The 25,778-nt window shown below is 36.8% G+C and overlaps 1 protein-coding gene across 14 annotated transcripts in view; it reads left to right on the top strand.

Annotated features, from left to right (window-relative positions):
- PTPRK (protein tyrosine phosphatase receptor type K) overlaps nt 1-25,778 on the top strand; it is a 377,978-nt gene that overhangs the window by 276,511 nt on the left and 75,689 nt on the right. For all 14 annotated transcript variants that reach the window (XM_088161829.1, XM_088161832.1, XM_088161831.1 and 11 more), the window contains exons 8-11: nt 10,116-10,418; nt 19,961-20,070; nt 21,271-21,472; nt 24,346-24,451. In XM_088161829.1, the coding sequence (XP_088017955.1) occupies nt 10,116-10,418; nt 19,961-20,070; nt 21,271-21,472; nt 24,346-24,451 (721 nt within the window). The remainder of the gene's footprint in view (nt 1-10,115; nt 10,419-19,960; nt 20,071-21,270; nt 21,473-24,345; nt 24,452-25,778) is intronic.

Here is a 25,778-nt window from a genome sequence, read left to right on the forward strand (position 1 = left end):
GGGCGATTTCTTGAGAGTATTTTATGTAGCTAAATGGAAAACTATTATTTGAATTTCATGGCCTATTTTAGAAAATACTTCCCCAGCTTGCTAGTGCCTCTGTCAGCAAGGCTTTTTTATTGCTTTTGTGTTGTTTTTGCAAGGACCCTCTTTCACAGTAGCTAAGAGGTGCTTGTGAGCTCACTTCTGCAGAGCCCTGCTTATGTTGAAGCAGCTCCAGGAACAAAAGGTTTGCAGGATTAGGTCCCATTACCCAAAATAGCCTTTCAAACTTTTGCAGCCACATGGTATTAGGAAAGAGAGCTGATACCATGTTAATTTTGCCCAGACAGCAAGACAATATGAAAAGCAAATATCCCTTATCATCCTTTCCCTTTCTGAAAACAAAGTTTTGAATAACTTTTCAGAAAAAAAGCTCCTCTCTGGAAATTATCAGCTTAAGGTTTATCTTCTAATGAAAATGTCATGACTGTTCCATTAGCAAATCATGGACAGTGCTTTGCCTGCTGACACAAGAATGCAATTTTTTGTCACAGGTACATCACATCAAGGGACAGTTGAATTGAAATTGGGATGCTTAAAATGCACAGAAAGATGTTTAAAATATCTGTAAAGAAATCAAATTGAAGTATTAAGAAGATTATTCATACAAGTATTAGGTTGCAGAAGTCACTTGGCAGTGGTGATTGAGGAGTTCTCTTAGTCATGTTTAGTCAAACTTTGGCAGGTGATTATGTGACTTCAGTAACAAAATTTCATTGAAATTCAAAAATTAAATTGAAAAATTCAATAAAATTTCACAGTAGATAAATATCCATCTTAGAAAAGAATTTTCCCCATGGCTCCTTACCAGCATTGTTAAAATTCTACATACCATTGAAAATGGTTTCTGATCTTATTCAAAATTTTAATGTTAGAGGAATTCTTTGCTTTTTTCCCTGAAGAAAACAAGTTTGCTTATACTATCCACTTGTGTTCTCAAACTTGTATGCACCAATGAAGAAAATGAAGACAATTCATTAAATATATTTCCAACTGCTTAGAGAAATCTTTTTAGTACAATAGAAGCTACAGGTGTCATCATTTAACATTTAAAAACAAATTACCTGGATTGTTTCACTGATCAGACAAAATATATACAGCAGAGGCATTGTATATTGCAGTGTCATTTCTGGTTTTAAACAATGAATCTGTGTTTAATTCAAGGTTTATCATATGCATAATATAAAGATATCTATCACTTAAGGTGCAACACACAATTATTATTGGGTTTTGGCACACAAGAACAACATTGGGTGTGTTAGTTCATGGTCTATGGCCAAGGTAGAAACTCGAGGTTTTGTGGGTTGCAGGCAGTGGAATGGAGGGTGGGTGGTTTCAACCAAGGCCCTAGGGGCCGCAGGAACCAGATGAAGCAAAAGGGAAACAGGAGAAAATTGGATTGAGACGATTTCAGTAGGTGTAAAGAGACAGAGTGTATGAATTTTGATGGATGATTTAGCTTCATGTGGAGAAGTGAATATATCTACACAGGTCTATCAGTGGACATGCACACAAACAAATGTTTGTACATGATTTTAGTGGGTATCATTAGTACTGCCTGCAATTTTCAGTTCTTAGTTATGACAGGTAAATGTGGACCTTTTCCCCAGTCTGAGTACTTTGTGCTTACTGTTTATTTATTATAGATTGCATTCCACATTTTTCATTTATTTCATACGATAGTATTTATGCTTCCTAACTTGGAGAACTGAAATTTTTCTATACAGGAGAAAGGAACCAAAGCTTTAATGATATCCATAGAAAATTCGTGTTTAGCTTACTCACACTGTTCCAACTTAGTCATTTTGCTTAATACTCATTACATCCTAAGCTCCCAAATATATAGTTTGTAAACAAAACCATAAAAACATGTTTATGAATGTGTATGGGAGAGAAATGAACAATATATCACCTAAGCAATAATGGCGATTTATGTTCAAATAAATGTGTGTAAATGCTTTCTTCATAGCCTTGAATAGTTAGGTTCACTGTTAAGGTGGGTAAAAAGGTGTATACATGTGCGTGTAAATACACACTACATATTCTTTATAATATAATTGTTATTGTTTTAGATTATACCTTCCATTCTGCTTTAACATAGCCATGTACTGATATTTCAAGTCAAAGGTTCACTTTTTCCCTATCACTAATAGTTTTTAAAATTACTTTACAGAATTAAACTTTATAATTGCAGTTCTGAACAGGCTTCCTAGGCATTTTGTACTGTCAGGCTTCCCCTGTGTTTACTCTTGAAGTCTGATGCTTGTTGACATGCTGATTTGTGTTTTATACCATCAGATAGGTTTTGTTTATTTGGAAGAATGAGATTAAAGATAACATGCCAGCTTTTCCTCTCCCTCCCTAGACCATATAGTTCCTTTTAATTTAAACACAGATTTAAAAAGAAAGGGGAAAAAAGTGGATTTTTGCAGCTAAGCTAAACTAAAGAAATCAACAGAATTTATTATCAAGGGATGTCTAATCTCTCAAACTAATACAAGGCTTTGCAGCTATTGATTACATGCTAAGGATGCATAAGCTGTTAATCATGCGTAGAGGTAACAGAATAAACGTACTATCAAGAGAAAATGGGCAAATAATTGTCAGTAGTACAATTATATTTATCTGTTTACTACACCTATGATGCAGAGACATATGTATTTTACATCCCAAAAAGTATGTTCTAAAATTGAATATCCCCTCATTGCTACTGAAACCAGTGTGGTAGAGCTGATTATCTATGTAATAATTCAGATGTTTTCTTCAGCTCCCTGAAGTATGTGGTCAATAAGAAATTTGTAAGTTGTCTTAATAAATCAGTCACTAGACAAAGTGAAAGGAGAAAAACCCATAGATTTTCATGCAATTGCATTATAACCTTTGTTTGCACCAAAATAAATCTGTACTGCTAACACAGTATAAATACCAGTTTCATTTATTCCGGGTTCATATTTCACATGACAAACAGATGGACATACTAATGTACAAAAAGTCAATTCTTTTTATGTTTGCATCCCTATTTGTTTTGTATTATGTACGTGCCACACATTTGAGAATGAAGATGCCCAGCAATCCCTATGATTTTTATTGTGGGAATATGTATCTGTTAATTTTTGCTTTCTTGTCAGACTGCAGAAAAGACTTCAAATTATACTACTTCTGTCAACTTCATTAACTTCTTTTCCTTTGGTGTTCACTATTTCTTAATACTTCTTAGTTTAAAAAGATCGAAGGGCCTGAGTTTTCAAATGTGGCTGCCTAAAATCAGGTGCCTTAAATGCTGATGTGAAACAAGATGTTAAAAAAAACCTAACAAACCAACATTAAAAAAAAAAGAAGTCCAAAACAGATTGATGAAGGCAAACAAACAAAAAACCCTGCTACCAAGTACCTCAGCTAGACTTTACAACTTGCATTTACTTACATGACAGGTGTCCTGGTTTTTCTAGATTCTGAGAATAAGGGAGTTCAGATACTCCAATAGTGGAATAGTATTTTATTCCAATAACATATGAGAAGGACATTTTGATGCCTTATATCATCCTGCATCAATATTGATCCAGTTGGTAGTATAATGTTGTGTGGTTTTGAATAGGGATACACATCAAGTGGTAGAAGAGAGTCCCTGATTGAAGGTAAGTAGTTCATGAACTATCACTATGTAGTGAGAATTGGGGCCAAAGTTGATAATTGTTTTATGTCTTTACTTCAAACCTGTCTTTACCTCAAACCTGTCTTTACCTCAAACCTGTCTTTACCTCTACTTGGAAACGGTCAAAATCTGCCAGTTACAGACAAGAAACAAATAGAATTGGCAAGAATTATTCTGTCATAAAGACAGACCAGTTTATGAAAATCAGACTGAAATGCATGGCATTTTTGGGATGTCTGAAGGATCTTCCTGTATCATCATATCATCATCATCATATTGTTAAATAATGGAGTTATTGGGAGTTAATCTGAACTAAATTCTCTCGGATTTGTAGGTTAATAATCCTTGAAACTCAGGGGCTTCATCATGGATATTCCAGTACAGCTCACCTTACCTAGGGATTTTTGTTAGCTTTGTTCATAATATAACTTAATTAGAGTTTGCTCCTTTGACAACAGCACGTTATCCCCAGAAGTGCAGAAGTGATCACAGTTGACGTGCATAGTTCTTGCTGAGACTGTGGTTGTCTCTTGAAATATTTAACTCTAGTTTGGTCCTTTTTTGTGAGTCATATACTGCTCTATTCAGCAGTTCTAACCAAATTTATGATGTGAGAAACTTAGTATCTATATAAAACTGCCTGATTCATCATTTACTAATAACAAAAGTAATAATTGAGACTAATGCAGCAAGTGAGAAACCTTTGTTTATCGTTTTCTTACTGCACTCTGACAGTTATTCCTATGTGGGTTCTTCTTCCTTTGGCTCTTTTCCCTCTTACCTTTCTTCCAGGTTGCTATCAGGGGTCTTTCAGAATAATTTCAGAATAATTTCAGAATAATTCTTTACAGCAACAGGATTGTAACTTAGTTTTGGGAACATTTTTTTTGTGCAGAACCTTGCATGAACTGAGAAAGGAGCAGCAACCACAGTGACATCTTAGAATAATCCTCTTTTATTTCCCACATGCTGAGGAAAGAGTTACCCTGGAAAGGTCAGGAGAAGCCAGGACAAGGAGGCTCATGTTCTCATAGGGGAAAAGTTTGGGAAATTCCAGTGGCTGTTCAGACTGAGACTATTAGCAGAAATATGAGGACTTCCTTTTGTCTATGTGGTTTTTGTTTTAAAAGGCAAGATAGTTAAAGGAACCTTGGTGAGAAAGTGTGCTTTAAATTATGGGGTTATTACCTGTACTTTTTAAATAATGGTTGTACATTTGCTTTCCTATATGAGAGCTCTTCTTTAACATAAGCCCCACATCTCTCCGCAGTTCCCTCAAATGCACAAATTTGTGCGTTATCACGCTTTCCAGGTCCAGTTAGTTTTCACATCCAGTGTAGCCAATGGAAGCTACCTGGGTTGCTCTTAAACTTGATATGGATTTCAGTCAATGTGGTTAAAGCAGAAATTGGAAATCAGCTCTTCAGTGTAATGACAAACTAGAAAGAGTTGAAGGGAGAAGAAGGATCCAAAAGCCAACCCCTATTAAAGAATGGAATACACAGACAGTGTATAGACAGGATATGCTGGTTTTTGAGAAGCATCATCTCTAGCTGAAATATTTGTGCTTTAAAATTTGTTCAATTATTTTCCAATTCATGTGAACAAATGTGCATTCTGGTTGCTTGTCAGAAGATCTAATTCGTCCACCTCTGCAAGGTACATGGAAATTAAACTGTCTTGCAGTCAATACTTAGGGTTTCTGAGAAAAGGCAGCAAAAGCAGAGCACAACACACTTTGCTAACCTCATTGTATGGGATATTTTCACAGCTCTTGGGACATCTGTTTGTCTCTGATTGACAGCAGGCTAATACATATTATCATTAAAAAGAGGTTCTGAGGAAATGCATGCTCTCACCTTGCTGCTTCTGCAGCTGTGGAGGCTTTTGTTTTCACTCCCATCTCTGTGTAAGTGAAGATAATCTCTACAAAGAGGCTTGATATTGACCTGTCATATCACGTGTTGCTTATCAAGCACTAAAGAAATTGAATTTCATTTTATCTGTTATCTGGAGAGTCTTATTAAATCATCTGCAGTTGAGAGGTTGTGTGGGGTCAACAGGTTCTGTCTCTTTTGCCATCTATCTCTCTATTATTAACCTTTGGAGAATTACTGAAATGTTCTTTATTTTATCCCATAAGGTTGGGTTAAACCTTCTTGATCCAGAAATTATTGTGATTGAATGTCACATGCATGTAATTCTTTTACATGGTTTCTGGATAAGGATTGAGGACTTGGTAATCTGTACAAATGTAGTGATCTCTTATCATTCTGGTTTTTCTGTTGTTTTGATATTCTCCCAGTGCCTCTGTTTTTAATTGGTTCAATGAGGCTAAAAACAGTCAGATTGGATAATAGATCTGAGTCAGCAAACATTTGGTAGTATTTGTGTGCCAAGACACAAAGCAGAGGTGAGGAGGAGGGAGATAACAGAGGTGGGTATTGCCAGGTGTTAAAAGCAATGGGCAGAGGGAGGAGCTGGTGGCCCTAAGTAGAGGTGGAAATGGGGTGGAGGTCATAGCAGCAGCCCATGGCCAGGCAAGGTCTGGCAGAAGGGAGCCTGTTCATCATCAGAGGTGTTCATGAGAACCTAAAGGTCAACCCTGCTACCACCACCACCACCAAATCCTCCATATACTTTGTGGCTGGGTGTCTGTTTGAAGATCTAACTCTGCCAGTCAGGATGTTCATATCTAAGAGCTTGATGCAGTCACAGGATATTGAATTTCCTGCAACAACGGAAGTCCTGCATACTTTCTGCTGTCACCACAAAAGAACTCTCTCCAGCTTTTTATTTGATGGAGAAAAAGATTTGAAAAAAAACCAACTAATATCTTCTCCCAAAAAATGTAAATTTTATAGACAAGATTTAATGCAAAACAAAACAAAACAAAACAAACAAAAAAAACCCAACAACTTTTTCATTCAAATTCAAAGCTCTCAATCAAGAAATCTTTCTAAAAGAATAAGCCAAATTACTGTTTGTCAAATAACATGTCCTTATGCTCACATATTCAATTAGTGTCTGGGCACTGTTATGTTTTTTCAAACTTGTTCTAAGAAAACTCTTAAATACCACCAAATCTCTTTTTAAAAAAAGATTAGAGTGTAGGATTGGAGTTAGAATTTGGGTGGAAGCATTGGCATATACGTTGTAAATGAGTTCTATGCATTGCTGCAGCTAGGTGTCTGATGGCCACCAGTGGCCTGGGAACTGAGTTCAGTTTTCTTGTGGCAGTAATTAGCTTTGTCGCTTTGAACAAGCTATTAACCTTTTTTGTGCCTCTTTCTCTTCACTGAAAAGTTTTAACACCACTTACATTTCTCACGGGGGTAATTGGTAAATTAATGTTTGAAAAATATTAAGTGCCTTCTGCCATCATTATTGACACTCCAGCGGACAGGTTAAGGATTGAGCAGGTATTTTGAGAACATTTTAATTCTTCCCTCTTTGTCATAGGATGCCTTCTTGACATGGGTAATTCAATAAAGAAGTAAGAACTCGTGTACTTGAAAATCCATGTATTTTTGGATAAAAGTTCTAGATGTGATTTTAACAGGAAAGATGGGGAAAAATCTGGGAAAAAAAGAGGTGACTTGAATTATTGGGATTAGTGGTCCTCAAAGAGTATCAAGAAAACAGAAGAGAATGCATAAATTGAAATAAAATCCCAGTAGGATTAAAGAAATGTTTCAGTGAAAAGCAAACCCTAAATTGTGATGGGAAATGGAAAAAAAAATGAGATGAACACTATTTGCTCCCACTGACATCAAAGCTATTCTTAATGAGATGGTTGAGATCTTTGGGAAGCCTACTCAAAAATTCAATAGTGCTTTATCTGAGAAAAGTAATTATTCGAAGATTGCTTTCTACTGAGGTGTTACAGATGGAGACTTTGTGGTGTGGTAGTTTAAAACAATTGGTCTTTACCTCTAGAGATTCCCAAGATGAACATTGCCCAGAAGAAAGAGTAAAATTGTGTTTTTAAAGCATCGTTTTAGGAGCAGTGGGACAGTTGGCAGAGTTTACTAAAGCTGTTGAGAGACTCTGCAGACTTTAATTACCATCTCAATATTGCAGAAGTTGTTTAATTTCTGCCAAAGAAGGGAATAGTTGTGAGAAAGCGAGATCACACTCTGTCTTTCATTCTTTCCTTTTTGACAGGTGAATAAAGGATGCTTTTCTGTATCTCCTCTGATGCTGTGACACATTTGTAAAATTTGCGTAGAATTGTAAAATAATTTTTCTTTAAGATTAACAAAGCTTTTATTTTTTTTCTTCTCTCCTGAAAGTGCTGTGCAGCATAGTGTAAATGCAGTTTAAATCTTGTCATGAGTGATGCAAGATGAAAATGTTGTGCATTTTCTGTTACTGATTAGTTGGCTTCAAACATTAATAGTTTCAGACTTCATGGTCAGACACCAGGTGTTACTTGTGTTAATTCCAATAAATTTTGAGCTCAGGTTTTAATTCCATCTCTAGTGGGAGTGGTCAGAGTCATAAACTGGAGTAGGAGAACAAAGAGGAAATTACTAAAATGAGAAAAATCATTCCATTGCAGAAGGAAAACTTAGCCTATAACAGGCTATAACATTTCCTCAGTGAAGGGTATGTTTACTCTGTTAAACAGAGTTTGAGGCCTCAAACTCTAAATCAGAGTATGCATAACTAAGTTTTTCACTGTCATTCATATGAGAAAAAGGTTGGTTTTATATATATACACATAAATATGTATGTATTTGTCTTAACAGTTCTCTTCCTCTGTAGTGCTTGAATATGTTCAGTTTTTCCCCAAGTGCTTGCAGTAGCCAAGGGAATACTGATTCTTTGGAGGCCCCTACCAGCTCCTTCAGTACATCTACTATGTTGCTACACTTTTTTTTTCCATGACCATCTCACAACCTCTCTCTATTTGCTAAAGCACCAGCCATTGTTTTCTCTATAAAACCCTGTTTTTTCTCATTCTCTTCAAGTCTCTTATCTCTCAAGGACCTTTTCAATGCTATCTTTCAGTTTCAAATCTCTATTGTTACAGTACACAGTGTGTTCAGAGAACTGCTACCCAGGAAGTCTAATTGCATTTTTCACTGTATGTATGCTAAATCAGTACTTAATGGCAAAGGTAATATATGTGCTTGTTCAAAGTGAAGAAAGGATAGACCGTGACAACAAATAGGTGTAATTTTTAATCCTTAACACTCTCATGTTACTAGGAATACCTTTATGTTATATTTAGAATTCTGTTGTTTTGATGTTTGAAACTAAATGTTTGCAGTTTGTCTGGCAAACTGCATGCTGAATAGATTACACTGATTCACATTTCCTTATTTCAATATACCATCTGTGCTTTTTGGCTGGTTTTTGCCTCATTGGAACTCATAAATGCAAGTTAGAAAGAATGGTTATACTCAGAAAGAGAAATCCTATATTTCCCTTCCTTGAACAATCTTGACTGTTTTGACCTTAAACCAGCAAGGACACAAGGCTGAAGCTGTATCAACAACAAGCTTTATTTTGTCTGGTGAGGAAGCATGTATTAGCAGGGTATATTTTCAGTGAAACTCTAGTATATACAGTCATGGTCATGATTTTCATTGTGTAATCATTTTAATTAAGTTCAGCGATAAAAGTTACTCTTGCATGAGGAATGAATGCTCTAGAGAGACAGTGAAAGATTGACGACCACTTGGGGAACATCAGGTATTCTGCTGGTGGAAATGCACATGTGGAGAGGAGCTGAGCTTGGGGAGCAGGTCAGAGACTACCTGCTCAGAGTAATCATGGTTTTGGGGTTTTGAAGGAATCAGAATGCAATGGGATTATCTAAAATCACTTTTTAGGGGTATTTCCGAGGGGTTTTGCTTGAATGAATAGCTTCACTACTAAAATAATAAACACTAATTAATATCTGCATAAGTTTTGTAACTGCTTGTTTAGTAAGGTAATTAGTATAATTAGTATATGGCATTGTTTGGTGGCTTGATAAATCATAATGTAGTAAATGTTCACTCTTTACTGTTATGATGCATTATCTAATTTACACAGGTGAAAAAAAGGAAAAGGGTAAGGGGGAAATCAAGAAGGGAAGCTGAGTGGCCTTTAGGTCACTTTTCTTGCATCTGTTGCCTGTATTTTCAATTGCATTGAATTGCTCCACTGATAATCTAACTTTTCTTTTTCTCACTATTGTTAAGTCTCCATCACTGATTTAAGCCTGCAAAGACAGGACAAAGAAGAATGAAGTAAAAAAAATTTAAGGAGTATTTTTTCCTCCAGGGTACCTGTGCAAAGGATGATACTTGCCTGTTTCTCGGGTTCTTCCTTTACTCTCACATTCCTGAATGTACCATCTACTAGCTACAGCTCAGTGTTGGATGAGGAATATTAAGTGTTTTCTTCATTATGCTCTATTTTCTAGAACCTATGAGAACACCGAAAACACTGAAGATTGCCGAGATCCAGGCCAGACACATCGCTGTGGATTGGGAATCTCTGGGTTACAACATCACTCGTTGCCATACTTTCAATGTCACCATATGCTACCACTACTTCTGTGGACACAACGAGAGCAAAGCAGACTGCTTGGACATGGACCCCAAAGCACCTCAGCACGTTGTGGATCATTTGCCTCCCTACACAAATGTCAGCCTCAAGATGATCTTAACCAACCCAGAAGGGAGGAAGGAAAGTGAGGAGACCATTATCCAGACAGATGAAGATGGTATGTTAAATGTTCTTAGGGAAATTACATCCAAGTCCAGTCCAGGCAGGTGGAAGGAAATGACTTTGTGTGTTACAATATGTATTGTGAAGGGTGGAAGTTCTCTTCTATTAATGTATTAATTAGCCCCAAAATGGCAGCTATGGTGGTATTATAGCTGTCACCCTGCATGTGTAACTAAAACTGTCCATGCAGCACAAGTCAAACTGGATCTCTCTCTCCAGAAAAAGGGGGATGGCTTCCCAGTCTTTCAAAAACTGTGTTAATGCAGGTGATGAGAAACACATGGTGGTGTTAGATTTCTTGACATTATTAGGTGTAGTATTTGAAAGTTAATTCTGTAAATCATATTTGAGTTCAGTGCTTAAAAATTCTATTCAAGATTTCAAACCTCTATAGCAAATATGTTTGAGCAATAGTTGTAGGTCACAGAATACAGTATTTGAAAGACCCCTATCAAATTAAAGTATTATTTTGACAGCTTGGGAATTAATTCAGTGATCCGTATGGGTCCTTTCCAACTCCAGATATTCTGTGATTCTTCTTTGAAATGCTTTTAACAAAGTTTCCACAAGATAGTTGAATTTACCTCAGTTGTGAAAAAGTAAACAATAGATGTAGACATGTTAATGGTGACACATTCAGAGGTTAGGCTATGAATCTTGGTATCAAAGATATGAAAATAAAAATGTATATTTTTCCCGAATAATATTTAAAAGGTGGTAGCAAAACCAGGTTTAATTTCTTTTTCATATGTTTAGATTTTGTGAAAGTACTGACAACAGCAAAATGAAAATAGATACTTCCATAGATAACAAAAATAGAATACTTGGATTAATGTAAGACTGTAGATAAATAAAAAGGTAAAATTGATCAAGATAGTGTATTTACTTGCATGCAAAATAAATGAATGGGAAATATAGCTTTATATAGCAGTCAGTGTTAGAGTCTGGTAGTGCTGTTTTTCCATATATTTTCAATTTTATGAGAAATAAAAAAAGAATATATTTACTGTTGCAATAAAGAGAGAAAAATTTATTAAATAGGTAGACTATGAGGAGCTGTAGAAAACTATAGACACATAGATGCATCTATGCATCCATGAAGATTTATTTCGTGGAATTCAAATTAGTTTTTAAGTTAATTTTAAACATATTTCATGATGAATTACTTCTGCGTTTACATGGTAGGTATGTATGGGTGCTATTTTCCTTGAAGTTAAAAAGAGTAGAAGTGATATTATTAAGCCTATGGAAAATGAATTTCTTTTCCATTTTACCTGGGTTTCCAAGAAAGGTTGTGGTTTCCAATGGCCTTTGTCTTGTTAGAAGTGTGGAGATGGCAGATGGTCACTGTGTCAGTGCTTGTCAGGAGCAGAGTCAAGTGAGTCTATATACTTTGTCTCCTGGTTTTGATGTGGGTTTTTCTTGGAAGATGTGCACATAGCGCAGGTTTCAGTCTCAAGCTATCACACCAGTGTGCTGCCAGTGAACTCGAGTTGGGAGGGTTTTGGTGTCACAAGCAGTGCAGCGTGCAAGAAACCTCACCCAGTGAACAGAAGTTGCCAGGGTAAACTGTTTGAAGCAGAGGTTTTCACAGAGGGACTAATACATTTTAAAAGGTACCTATATTTAGATGTGCTGATGGTAATAATGTGACCTGAAAATAGCCTCCTGTGAGCTTTACTCTGGGAAACTATTGGGATTTTAATTTTGTGTTACTGATTGATTGAAAGTCTTTGTGCCATGACTTCAAAGTTTGGGGCTTGCAGACAATGTACAGTACTGAGAGGTTCACACCCGAGTCTTTCCTTGAGCTCTCATAGCAATAGTAAACTAAATCCTGTAGCTGGCTGCTTATGTGTACAATGCTAATTTAGTTCCACTCTGAGTGATCAAGTATCTGAAATTATTTCCAATCACAGTTTGAAGCCTAAGGACTAAGAAGATGAGAGGTACAGTTATATATGTGATTCTGTGCCCTGCATTTCACCTGTGGTCAGATGAAGCTGCATTGTCTTCATGGTTTTTGCAGGTTTTATAGAGAAACTATAATTTTAATTATATCATGGAGGCATTATCAGTGATTCATTTTGGAGAAGGAATATAGAGGAAATAGAGTGTTGTTCTGCATTTTTGCAAATAACATTAGTTAGAAATAGCCCCTGGTTACATAATTAACTGAAACTGCACTTACGTAGTATACTTTTCATAAATAGAAACTTTGAAAACTCCAGATCCCAACTAATAATTGAATTTCTATTAGCTTTTCTGTAGTGTGGGATTCTTTCCAATGCTGGGTTTTTTTCACAAGGTACTGCTAAACAAGCAAAAACTTCATAGATTCTTGGAGTGAGAGATGCCTATGCCATATTTTCCTGTCTCTCTCTTCCCCTCTATCATTTTACCTTCGTTTTCTGTTTTTCATCATACTTCCCCATGCTTCCAACCTGTCCTTTTGTCTCTTCAGATATTGCTGTTATGTTTTAACCTTTCCCTTCATCTCACTATATCTTTCTTGTCAATTCCTCCCTTCTGCCAGGATCTTTACACTTTGCTGAACTTCTAGAATTTCCTAAAAACAGAGGACTCTGGACTTTTATGGGGCTCTTCTGTGAGGCAGGGAGGATCTCTGTCTTCACAAAGGCTCACATTTATGTAAGGATGTGCAGCTGGGCTGGGGGTCTTTCAGAAATGGTCAGATCTGTCAGAATGCTGAGTGGTAACTCAGTTGCATATGATATCTGGAGCAGAATTAACTCAAGAAACAATTAGTAGAAGAATAAGGTAAGATTTGAAAGCTGATTTTTGAGCTGATTTTTGGAGCAATGGCTGACAAAGGAGGAACATTCTGGTAGCTTGTAATTCAATATCTGCAAGATAGCAAAGCTCAGGAATACCATGACAATCTCAGTCTTTCTTTTGACCAGAGCTGGATCTGAATACTTGGTAGTTTCAGTATTTCTATTTAACATAGGAAGGTGGAATTAATCTTAATTACAATTTAGTGCTTCCAGGAAGTTGTATTCCACGTAAAAATAAAGCCCTTGAATGAGAAACTGTTAAACAAGTTTTGCAAAAAGATTATAAAAACAGGGAAATTTGTGCATGTTTTAAAAGCAAAACACCATATCTCTCACTCTGGGGAGAAACCACACAGCTACTTAGGTTTGGAAGAAGGCTCTTCTGAGTACACAGGCACTTGGCATTATCTGTGCTATGACAGGAACTCACTGCTTTTCCTGGCTTATACAGAAAATGGACACTGTTAGAAGAATTTGATAAAGGAAGTAGAGGAAGGCTCATGCAACCTGGGGCTGCTTACATGCTGGGCAAAGACAGTGTTTGGCACTTCGAGATAAAGTACAGGAACCAGCAGTGAATTTATCACTTAGCATGAATCATCAGTGTGCACATGTTCTTGGAGCTGCTGTTGACCAGTGTGCTTCCAACTCAGAGAGACCCTTTGTAAAGCAGTGGATGAATGGGATTAAAGCAGATAAATGTTTCCTTAATTTTTAATTGGAAACAGATGCAAAAGGCAGTGGATTAACAGGAGTAGTGACATTAGCCGTGAGAGAGCAGCTACAGTGAAAGCAAATTGTGAAGCTCAAAGTGTTCAATGGTGATTTTATAACCAGTAAAGGAGCGTGTCACCTAACAGTAGGCAAACAACTAATTGAAAAGGATCACTTGGAATAGGAGAAGTATCCATTTTGGGGCTTAAAGTATAAGAGAGCTTTGGTCTGGGGCAAAGCATGTGCTCATCGGACACAAATGAGGTCCCCTGATCTTTCAGCGGCTGCGGCTCATTCTGCTCCGTGCAGAGATATTGAGAGCTCTGATGCACGGTTAAGACACCAACTGTCCAATCATTACCCGTGCTCCTGGAAAAACCCCAGCAGGCTTGCCACGCTGGGAAACAGCAGAGGAAGAGGAAGTGTTATAATTAGGGGACAAAAAAAAAAAAGTGAAATACTTTGCATACTGTCTAAATGTGTGTCCTGACTTCAGCTGGAATAAAGTTAATTTTCTTCCTAGTAGCTGGTACAGTGCTGAGGTTTGGATTTAGCAGGAGAATGATGTTGACAAAACACTGATATTTTAGTTGTTCCTAGGTGGTGTTTATACGAAGTTAAGGACTTTTATTCTTCTCATGTCCTGCCAGTGAGAAGGCTGGAGGGGCACAAGAGGCTGGAAGGGGATGCAGCCAGCACACTGACCTGATCAGGCCAAAGAGACATTCCATACCACAGAATATCATGCTCAGTTTATAAACTGGGGAGAAACCTGGCCAGGGTTCACAGCTGGGAAAACTGCTGGGCATCAGTCTGTGGGTGGTGAGCAATTGCAATGCACAGAATTTGTTACATATATTCTCATTCTTTTATCATTGCTATTCATATTATTCTCTTCATTTTTTTCTGCCCTATCCAGCTGCTGAGGGAGGAGCAAGCAAATGGCTGGGTGGAGCTTAGTTGCTGGCTGGGGTTAAACTATGACACTGGGGCTGGAAAAGAAATGTCAAGTGCAGCATGTACACCACTGTCAATATAAAATCAGGTTTTTTATCAATAACATTCAACAGTATTTTCTTCTTTACTGCAAATAGTTCAACTTGAGGGATTTCCAAAGATAATTTTTGTCACCAACTTTTCTGCAAAATGCTCTTAGGGTAAAGATCAATAAGAGCAGTTCTGGTTTTGTTTTTCCTTTTCAATATATAAATTTTGCTTCTATTTAAAATTTAGTCTCCAGCTGTAGTAAAGTGTAAAGTAAAAATGACAAATCCCTCAGAAAAAAACTCAATGGAAAGGTGGGCCATTTTAGTTTCTGGTAATATTTGAACAGCAGGAGAGACTAACTGTCACCATCTCCTGAAAATGAGCATCTACTTTGAGACAAAGGCTGTAAGTTAGCTGTTGATATGCTGCCCATTTTTATTACAACAAAGGAATTTTTCCCAATATAATTCTATATATTTCTGCACATAACTTTTACCACAGAGCATAGTAATACTGTGCATGGCTCTCGTGGAATATAATAATAATAAAAATACTCTGTTTACATGCACTTTCATTATTTTGTAGCAGGAAAACTGAAGCAATATAAATTCATTTTTATAGTGGTTGGTGTCAGTTAATACATTGTTTTTCCAGAAGTAATGTATAGTAATATAAATTTCCTGTTAAGTCCATGTAGAACAACATTTAAGTGACACTATTTGTGAATAACAATTTATTTGTGACTGTGACATAACTTAATGCAAATATATTGGTCTAAAATGAATTGGTGTGATGTCAGATTGATGGTTTGTACTTTCATTATGCATAGTATTTATGAAGGCCATCATCTCACATGCATATTAGAAGAAAAGATAATCAGCTATTCACTATTTGAATATATAGTTTTATTAAAAGAGCTCTGGGGATGAATGTAAATAATGAAAGAAGAGTTTGTGTTGTTTGCACTATAAAACCTTGCTGAGATTTCCTTTGAATTTGTTTTATCTTACTTTTATATGTACATGCATTTTATGTCTGTATACTTTTTTAGTGGTTTTTTGTTTGTTTGTTTGGTTGGTTTTTTATTTGTTTGTTTTGGTTTTTTTGCTTAATTCCAAAATCTCTTCTGATATCCATATAGTTAAACCCACCTAAATTATTTCATTTCTTCAGATAAGGATAAATCCTGACTTGTTGGAAGTTTAGCATAGAATAATGCATGGGAAAGTGTGTTTACTCTTTTTGTCACTGGGAGATGATTGGGTAACACTTCACAAGGTGAGCAGATCAGAATCTTCTTCAAGAATGGGTGCAGAGGCCAAAAGTTCTGAGTTCTACTCCTCTAGCAGCTACTTATACTTTTTGAATTATTCAGATGATTAAGTAACATACTTCACCTTAACATACTTGTGATAGTCTTGTGCGTTTTGATTTAAGTGCGAACTGTTTTAAGTCCAAGGGAAAGAGTGAGAGCTCGTGTAGGAAAAGAAAGGGGGCTGAGAAGTTAGCAAAAATGTGCTGTGGCTGAGTGATGGATCTTCTGGAAATGCTCACACAAGCCTGAAGAAAGCCTTTCCTGCTGTTTGTGAGGAGTTTTCTGAAAGCTATTATCAAAGCGAGGATGACATTTACCTGGCTAGTTTTGAACCAAGTCCTTGCTAAATATCATACAAAGGTGCATTGGGTCAGGGTGAGATGGAACTCATTTTCTTCCCTCAGCAGCCCTTGCAGTGCTGTGCTTTGCATTGGTACCCGGAAAAGTGCTGATAGCACACCAGTGTTCTGGCTACTGCTGGGCAGGGCTGGCTCTGCACCAGTGCTGTCTCTCAACATCCCCCCCCAGCAAGAGGCTGGGAATGGGCAAGATCCTAGGAAGAGACACAGCCAGGCAAGGTGACCCAAATTAACCAAAGGGCTATTCCAAGCCATATGATGTCAGCTCAGATGTAAAAGCTAAGGGAGGGAGAAGGAATGGGGGGAATTTTTTTTTTTTTTTTACAATTTTTGCCTTCTGGAGCAGCCACTGTACATGCTGAAGTCCTGCTTCCCCAGAAGTGGCTGAACACTGCTCACTAATGGGAAGTAGAGATTAAATTTTCCCCCTTGCTTATGCATGTGCAAATTTACTTTTTTTTTTTTTCTTTTTCCTCTTTAGTAATCTGCCTTATCTCAGCCCACTAATTGTTTTCCATCTTATTTTCTGTCCTCTGTCCTGATGGGAAGGGGAGTGAGAGAGCAGTTTGGTGGGCACTTGGCATCCAGCCAAGGTAAATCCACTTCAAAAGGAAAGGCTCTTAACACTGTTGGAAAGGTGAAGGTGTTCCTGAAGTCCTTAGAGTTTTGCTGGGAGTTGTAGGGAATAGATAGCAATGGCTGCCTACATGGAGAAATGCAGTTTGAGTCTTCAGGGTAGTGATACCAACAGGTTACCTTGCTGTTGTTCTTTTATTGGCATTGTTCTTGCTTGTATAGAGATTTTTTTACTAATTTTGACCTTTTAAAAATTTCTGTTTGTAGCAAATACTGACCTAATAACAAAGACATAAAAGAACAAATGAGAATACTAAGGAATTATTTTGACTAACTTGAAGATATTCTGTTTTTTAAGCAATTCTCTTACTCCTGATTTTCTCTTTCTTGACTACCTTTTTGGTAAAGCAGTACGATTAAAAGACATTTTTACTGTGGCTGAACTGGAAAATGGAAAGTTAAAAATAACTTCAGACCATCAAAGTGTGTCCTTCAAACAAATATTAATTTATACTCCTTTTTCTGGGCACTTGAACTTTTATTTGTTTCTTCCTTTTAATTCCAGTTCAGTTCTCAAATAACTTAGGTTAATCCCAACATTCATTTTTATGAATTTGTGGAGGTGGATGAGGTTTGTGGGAATCACTGTTCTCTTTCTCTAGATGTTTGTTCTTTTTCTTTCTGACCTTTTGGAACTGGGATTCCAAGCAAGGTGCTCATTGCTGTGATGGCTTCTGTTCTTGTACCCTTCCCATGCCAGTGGGAAGAGAAGCATGAAACTAACTGGGATAACATAATTCCAGTCATTTTAACATTGTTACTACTGCCTTAAGCATCAAATTTTGTGTTGCAGGAGAAGAAAAGAGTCATGGAATGAGATGAGCCTAGAGGCTTCTCCCACCTTTAAACCAAAGGTGTAGGAGGATTTATGCAACTGTCAAATGTAGAGCCCTGCACCCAGTTTCAACTGAATAGAAAACATTCCTTTTTTAACGCACCACATAAAAAGTATTTCGCATGTTTTTGAGCAATCATGTGCGTTTTCTTTTTACCTCACACACTTGGATGTGGCTTAATGTCAAATTCCATACACTGTGTACATGCCCTGGTGCGTATCCATGTTTTTTCCTAAACACAGATGTACATGCACAAAAAATTGTGCATGCATCTCCCAAAGAAAATGTCACGTGCAGCAGTGTACATTCATGCCTCTTTTCAGATGTAAGGAAATACTGTAGGGCATTCCTATGAAAAATGAAACGTTGCCTACAGGAAGTCTCTCAATGACACAAACAGCACAGAGGGGCTGTCACTGCATGTCAGCCTTCATCCACTGCCTGGTCTGTCCTGGGACACTGAAGAAAAGCACTAGCCCGTGATTTTAGTTATCTTCTCCTAAGCCTTCTTATGGTAGTTAGACGAATGTGTTCTGCAAAGCCCTTACCTGTTTACTTCTGGGCTTTTTTGACTACTTGAATTTATTATTAATGTGCCAAATTATGTTGTTTGTACCAAGGGTCAGATCATCATTTATACTTTGCATGTAGACTGAAATAAATTTCACTGATGGGAGAGACCACTCACTCTTTCTTGCTGCCAGCACAGCACCTGGTGCTTCCTTTGATCCATTGGATTTTAATTTATTTTTGCTCTTTGTAAAACTTCAGTCTGCTTTGATAATGTATATCCAAGGAGTGTCATGCATAAGGCTCACTGAAAGCTGCATGGAAGAAAATAGGCTTATTAGAAGGAGACAGAAATATATGTCAGTATATTAAATAGAAATAACATTTCAGATCAAAAGTCTGCCAATTTGAACAACCTTGTTTCTTTGAGGGGGGAAGGTGTTTCATTGCGTTCAGAATTTCTCCAGGCGGTCACTTATGCTTACCTCCTTCTTTCAGCATGTGTGTGTTCCAATCTAGGTGAGCTGCTCTGATAAAAAGGAATTGTATATGTAGGCAGAAATATCTTGTAAGCTGTAATGGGAGATAACTAAGTGCTTTTGCCTGGTGTTGATGGGATTACCAGGTGCTGTGAATCACTTGGGCAAAGAGGCCCGAGGTGACATTTCAGACTTGTTATTACACCAGGGATATTGGTTCCATTTAAAATAAGAAAGTAAGGTCATCTTAGTGTTGTTCAGTTCAAAGTTTTGAAAACATCTCTTATTGGAAAGATTTGAAGTGAGCAGTCTTGATCCTTCTGCACATGAGGAGGTCAAAGGCTGAAAGAAATGGCAGCTGAGCTGGTGTGCTTCCTTATGTTCAGCCCTCTCTTTTAAATGAGGATTTCTCTTAAAACAACAAATCATGAGAAGATGTGACTGAGAACTATTTTGTAAGAATTTCTCTGCTTTGGAAGAAGTTGTATAACAGAAGCTCTTCCTTGCCTTTGATTTTTTCCTTTTAAAAGTATTTTAGAACCATGTAGTCCTTGTCCTAAGATACGCTTATTACAGAGTTCAGTGATGTTCCCTGAAGTTGTAATCTAGCTTGAACTGTTTCCCCTGGCTATACTACGAGACAATTTGACTTTGCATGGAGTTTTGAAAACTGTATGTGGGGATAACGTTAATGTTTCAACTTCATGCTCTCTCTGCACTGCAAATGACAAAATACACTTTGAAGTGCTTTTTCATACACTCTACCATTGCCTTTTGCATGCAAATGAATATTAATAAAAATAGATCTGTGCTCAGTTTTCGTTTTAATAGGATGTTCTGTCACCTCTTTAGTTTTTCTGTCTCTTGAATTTCTTATTTTTAAAACTTCAATTTTGTTTGTAGTGCCAGGCCCTATACCTGCCAAATCAGTGAAAGGAACTCCTTTTGAAGATAAGATCTTCCTCAACTGGAAGGAACCTGTGGATCCAAATGGCATCATTACTCAATATGAGGTAATCATTAAATGCCTAACAAGCATAGGATGGGGCTAGGAAGGTGCAGCAAGAGAGGTGGCTGACAGTGGGTGTTTATGCTCTGTACACAGCTATTCAATAATATGCTCCTTTCATTTACTGAATATGCAATTTTCTATAATGATTAGATACTCAAAATTTGTAATTATGGTGCAAATGACTGTCCATCCCTGTCAAATGCCTTAAAAATCTTTTATTGTTACTATACACCATTCCAAAGCCATGACAGCCATGATCTGCAAAATTTTCTTCATTGGAAGAAAATAACTTACTTACATGAAAAGTAAGATTGTTATTAAATTTGGAGCAATGTTTTTTTAGCTTTGTTAGATTTTTAGATATCGCCCTTTAAGAAAACCTCCATATAAATTCTGTTTAAAGTGCATTTAATTTATGAGCCTTCTGGGGACCTCCACAGGAAATTGGCAGATAATACAACCTGATTTGAGCAACAAACACCATACTTACCAGCACCCCTCTTTTAAAGGAACAGAAAATATAACTTTGTGTATTAGTGAATTATAGTAAGGGAAACCAAACAAAATGCCTTTAAAATCTATCTATTTATTTATTTAATGCAGACAAAATGCTCTAAATAATGTGGATTAAATGAGGTGGGCAGCTCAACCCTACTCAGCCTTTCGCTCACTTCCCCTCAGTGGAATGTAACAGTGACATTTTCCACACATGAACTATGTAAAAGCAGTTGATGAATGGGATTAAAGCAGATAAATGCGTCTTTAGTTTTTAATTGGAAACAGATGCAAAAGGCAGTGGATTAACAGGAGTAGTGACATTAGCTGTGAAAGAGCAGCTACAAAGAAAGCAAATTGTGAAGCTCAAAGCTTTTGACGATGATTTTATAACCAGCAAGGGAGTCTGTCATCCAGCATTAATGATGAAGGGTGCCTGCATAGCCTTTCAAATAAGACAAACTCTTGAATAATACACATTAAATCCTCATTGGTTTAGTGCTGGACTTGGCATTGTTGGGTTAATGGTTGGAATCAATGATCTGAAGGATCTTTTCCAACCTAAATGATTCTGTGGTCCTGTGGTATCCTCGAGATAAATGGGTAGCTAGATGAGCGTGTCTTTTGTTTCCTTTCCAGCCAAGCTAACCTAAATCCATTGTGCCAAAACCTTTAAGAGCTGTTGCAAAAATAATTGTTTCCCCAGGTCAGCTACAGCAGTATACAGTCATTTGATCCTGCAGTTCCAGTGGCAGGACCTCCACAAACAGTATCCAAGCTGTGGAACAGCACACACCACGTCTTCTCTCACCTGCACCCTGGTACTACCTACCAGTTCTTCATACGTGCAAGCACCGTCAAAGGGTTTGGACCAGCAACGACGATCAATGTAACAACCAACATCTCAGGTAAAAACAAATAACAGAACAAAGAAATAACAGGGAAGGGGAGGGGGGAGATGGCCTTTGAATATTTTATATGTCTTGGGAAATTGTGAAATGCTTAAGAAAACCTCCACAAAAAATCCTACCACGTTAAGAAATTATGTTGCTAAAAATGTTTCTGTGTGTATTCACCTCAGGGTAGCATACCTTCAGGGACAAATCCTTGCATGAGGTGAAAATTGCTCAGCTGTACTTGTGAACTGTTTTTTCTGTGTAATCTAGTACTTTCATCCAAAAATGTTGAAGTGCTGTGTAAACCTGAACTAATTAGGCCTTTCAACACTCCATGGGTCACTAAGAACTGCATCTATCTTGCAGGTTAGTAAAGTCAGGTGCAGAAAATTACTGACTTACTGAGGTGACACCACTTAGCAGCGCACAGCTGTAACAGGGTCAGGGCAGTTGGGACAATGTATGAATTTCTTCTGCCAGATTCATATAGGTCTGCTTCTTTGTGCCTTTATTCATTTATTTCAGTGCACCAGCTTCGACACTGTTTGTCTTAACAATGCACTGTAAACTCTAGAAGATAGAAATGTCAAATTAAATGCTTTGGTATTTTTATTTTCTTAAATTTCAATGTTTTTCACAAAAAGAAAAATAGTGGCTTATGCAGTTGATAGCAGAAAATTAATCAATGCTATATTCAGAGAAACTTGATTTTGTGACATGGTGACTTCAGAGCTTGGCAGAGATCAACGAAGTCAGTCATTTACAAATTTAAGCAGCACAAAGCAGGCTATTTTCCTCATTATCTCTCATAATGAAACTCAGATTGTCCTGTAAAGAGAAGTTAATTGTGTGATACAGCCATGATTTTTGTGGGACACTGTTCACGTAGTCTCCTCACAGTATGTGAAAACACACGCATAAATCAAAATGTGAGAAAATTCAAGGCAGAGCTCCTTGAATTATGTTGCAAATTAAATGCTGTAGTTGTCATGGCTAACTGGAACACTCTGTGGAATTCCATCCCAGAACATAAGCACTAGCACTCTTCATACCCTTGTCCCTTCAAAACAACCTAACCCAATGCACCAAAAAACCCCAAATGATGAGATCTGTTCTGTTTATGTAGCTATTAGGTTGTTTAGAAGTCTGATATTTTACTCAGGTTGTTTCAAGGTCCTTGTGTTTCTTCACAACAAATTCTAGTTCATAAATTTTCAGATATGATGGTGGTGTAGTACTTGCATACTTGTGTCTTCTAAACTCTTTGTAGAAGGAAAAGAAAAGAGGTGTATATCTTGCTATCATGTCTGATATTTCAGTATTTTGAGAAAAAGGTGTCTCAATGTGTTTGGATTATTTAGGAATACAGTGAATTCAGGTTTCTTCAGAAACCTCTTTTCCACACAGAAATGTTGGGACTTTTGTCTAGAATCCAGTACAGCACAACTTTCTAGGCAGAGTATATATCTTGTTAGTTGGCAAGACATGGTTAATGCTCAGAAAGCTCAAAGGCAGGCTGTGACACCCCTTGTATCTGAACTTCAGCCTGTTCTTTCTATTTTGCTTTACATGGAACTGTTGTCTAGTTCTACTCTGCATGACTGGTACTTTATACGGAGCAATGCATGTTTCAAAAAATGCTAACTTTAGTTTAATGAGGGGTGAAATTATTCCTTTTAACTAAGCTTACAAGTGGTTACTGTTATTCTAGTGAACATGGTGTAAGCAGTAATTTTAAAATTAACATTAAATGAACATTAATTCTATAAAATATTATTTCCTGAAATAAGAACAGGTTTTACATTCATCTAGGATCTAGAACTAATGAAGCAAGGCTTTTAATCTTTCAGAGCTCTTCTATCTATTGATACAGTATTGTAAAATTATTATGACTTAAATGATGTCCTGCTTGGAAACATCTTTTTGTGAAAGTTCATTTTGAAATATACAGACTTCATTAATGATTTCATAATGATACAGTCACATATTTAAAAGAAAACACAAACATACAGATAGTTTTCAAACTTATGAAAAAATAATAATTATTAGAAATCTATTATTTTCTGATTCACAGAAAATCCCTTTTCTTTCCATGTCCTGGGGCTGAAGTCAGTATTACCAGTGAGGACTGTAACAGACAGCAGATTAAAGCTGGATGGTTGAATAAATTGCCAACACTAGCCATCCCACCCACAGCAAATATTGCTGCCATGAAGGCGTGACAGTCTGACAGTCCATTAGTGAATCAGTTCCTGAACTACTTCTGTTTTTGACTTTGATTTTGTTCTTTCATAGTAGTTTTGAAGCTGATTAATGAGCAGCTTGGCCATCCATTGATAGGAATAGGCATGGGAATAGATTCCCTGATCCAGTTCTAGTCCTCAGATGCATGTCTATATAAGTCCAATTTTCCTGCACACTGGTTGGTATTAACATTATTTCTCATGATGTTCAAGAGAAAAACTGAAAGGTTTTTAAGTTGTTACAGGAGGATGGTAGAAGCTGGATTTTTGACACAGTGACTGTAGTTATTAGCAGGTTAGAATAATTGAGGCCAAAATGTTGGTTTTTTTGTAGTTTAAGGTTTATTGTCAGTCACCTCTTCCCTATTTTTCTGTCCATCTTGAATAAAGGTGCTTCAAGTTGAGAGGTGTCATGATTTGATAGGAAGTGGTTAGGGACAGAGTTATCAATTGTTCATAAAGTCCTATTCATGCTGTAGTAAAAGATTGTGCCTGACTGGAAAAACTGTTTAAAAATACTCACATGGCTGATAAAGACTGGGGCTTTGTTTTATATTCCAAACAGCCACAACATCATAAAAATTCAAAATGTTTTCACTGATTTGTTTCTTGTTCTTTTCCTTCCCACTCAACATTAATCAGCTCCCACTTTACCAGACTATGAAGGAGTCGATGCATCCCTCAATGAAACTGCTACTACAATAACTGTACTCTTGAGACCTGCACAAGCCAAAGGTGCACCTATCAGGTAAAAAAAAAAAAAAAAGAAAAATCTATATAAAAAAATTCAATATTTATTTTTTAGTTGAGTATTTGTTATATCACCATACATAGAACTGTTCATTTCTGAGTGATATTTATTTAACATCACTATTTTTTTTCTTACCTACACCTAGATTGACAATAGACATGTAATTAAATAAATTCTGGGTTTGGCAGGGATTTTTTTAAAAGATAGTCATGACCTGAATCATTCAGCTACCTGACCTGTTTGATATAGGGTCCCCAGAACCATCTTCTAGCCATTATAATTTCATTTTACTTTCTCACAGTGCCTCTGAAATATGAGGCTGAAAGGTGTTTGTCAGAAGGTAAAATTGAAAATAACACTTCCTCTCCAGTGCTTCAAAGTCAGCTACTCTGTAGCATATGTGTATGATTGGAAAATTGTAAGCTATGGGGAAATGGAAGAATAATAGTGGTGAATACAAACTATTTGACCTTTTTCTTCTGAGAGTGCTTCTTACTAGGAATCATGTAGCAAGCTATTAAATTTTATTTGGCGTGTCCTCTAATCATATTAAAATGTTTCATTTATGTTAACTTTGAGGGGTCTTTCCCTTTCTGCTCTCTGTTGAGAGATAATTTAATTTTGTTTGCGAAGATTAGTCCACATCCTGCTCTTTACTTCTACTTGTTAGTGTAAAAATTTTATGATATTATTTGATTCCATTTGTGTTTTACTGATGTGCATGCATCAGCAATATTCAGGGGCAAGGTTGACTAATTGGGGGTTAATTAGCTGCTGAGCATCAGAAGGTTTTCATGCTATTACCCTTGTGACATTTTAGAGAAACGCAGGCTAATGCATTTCATTCTGTGTTACATTAAGTCTGCTATCAAGGCTCAGTTGATGTCGAGTCATGTGCCCAAGCCCTAAAAGCAGAGGAAAATTAACTATTTCTTAAGTCTTTTTCCATTAAGAGAAATGCATGTTTTACATGAATGTTGTGGGAGATGAGTCATACCCCTATATGCATTTTTATGTGCTTATCATATAATCACTCTTATAATTGATATTATCAAGTTATTTATTTCTATTCTGTCATAGAGGATAACCCAGATTCATCCCCTTTTCAGGAGATTTTGTCATGCTATTTTAAAAATTGTAATCCCATGTATCATTCCTTTCTGAGAAATTGCCCTGGGGTGAGCCTAGGACTTTTGGGGAGCAGGGCTGCTTTCAGCACGGGACTTGGATTCTTAAAAGCGGGATATATATATGTATTTTTTTTTTAATTAATACCATGGAAACCAGAATTGTGGTCTGAAAATGCTCCCAAATGTAGGTGCTT

This window comes from Sturnus vulgaris, chromosome 3 (assembly GCF_052056855.1).
Source record: "Sturnus vulgaris isolate bStuVul1 chromosome 3, bStuVul1.hap1, whole genome shotgun sequence".
Taxonomy (NCBI): Eukaryota; Metazoa; Chordata; class Aves; order Passeriformes; family Sturnidae; genus Sturnus; species Sturnus vulgaris.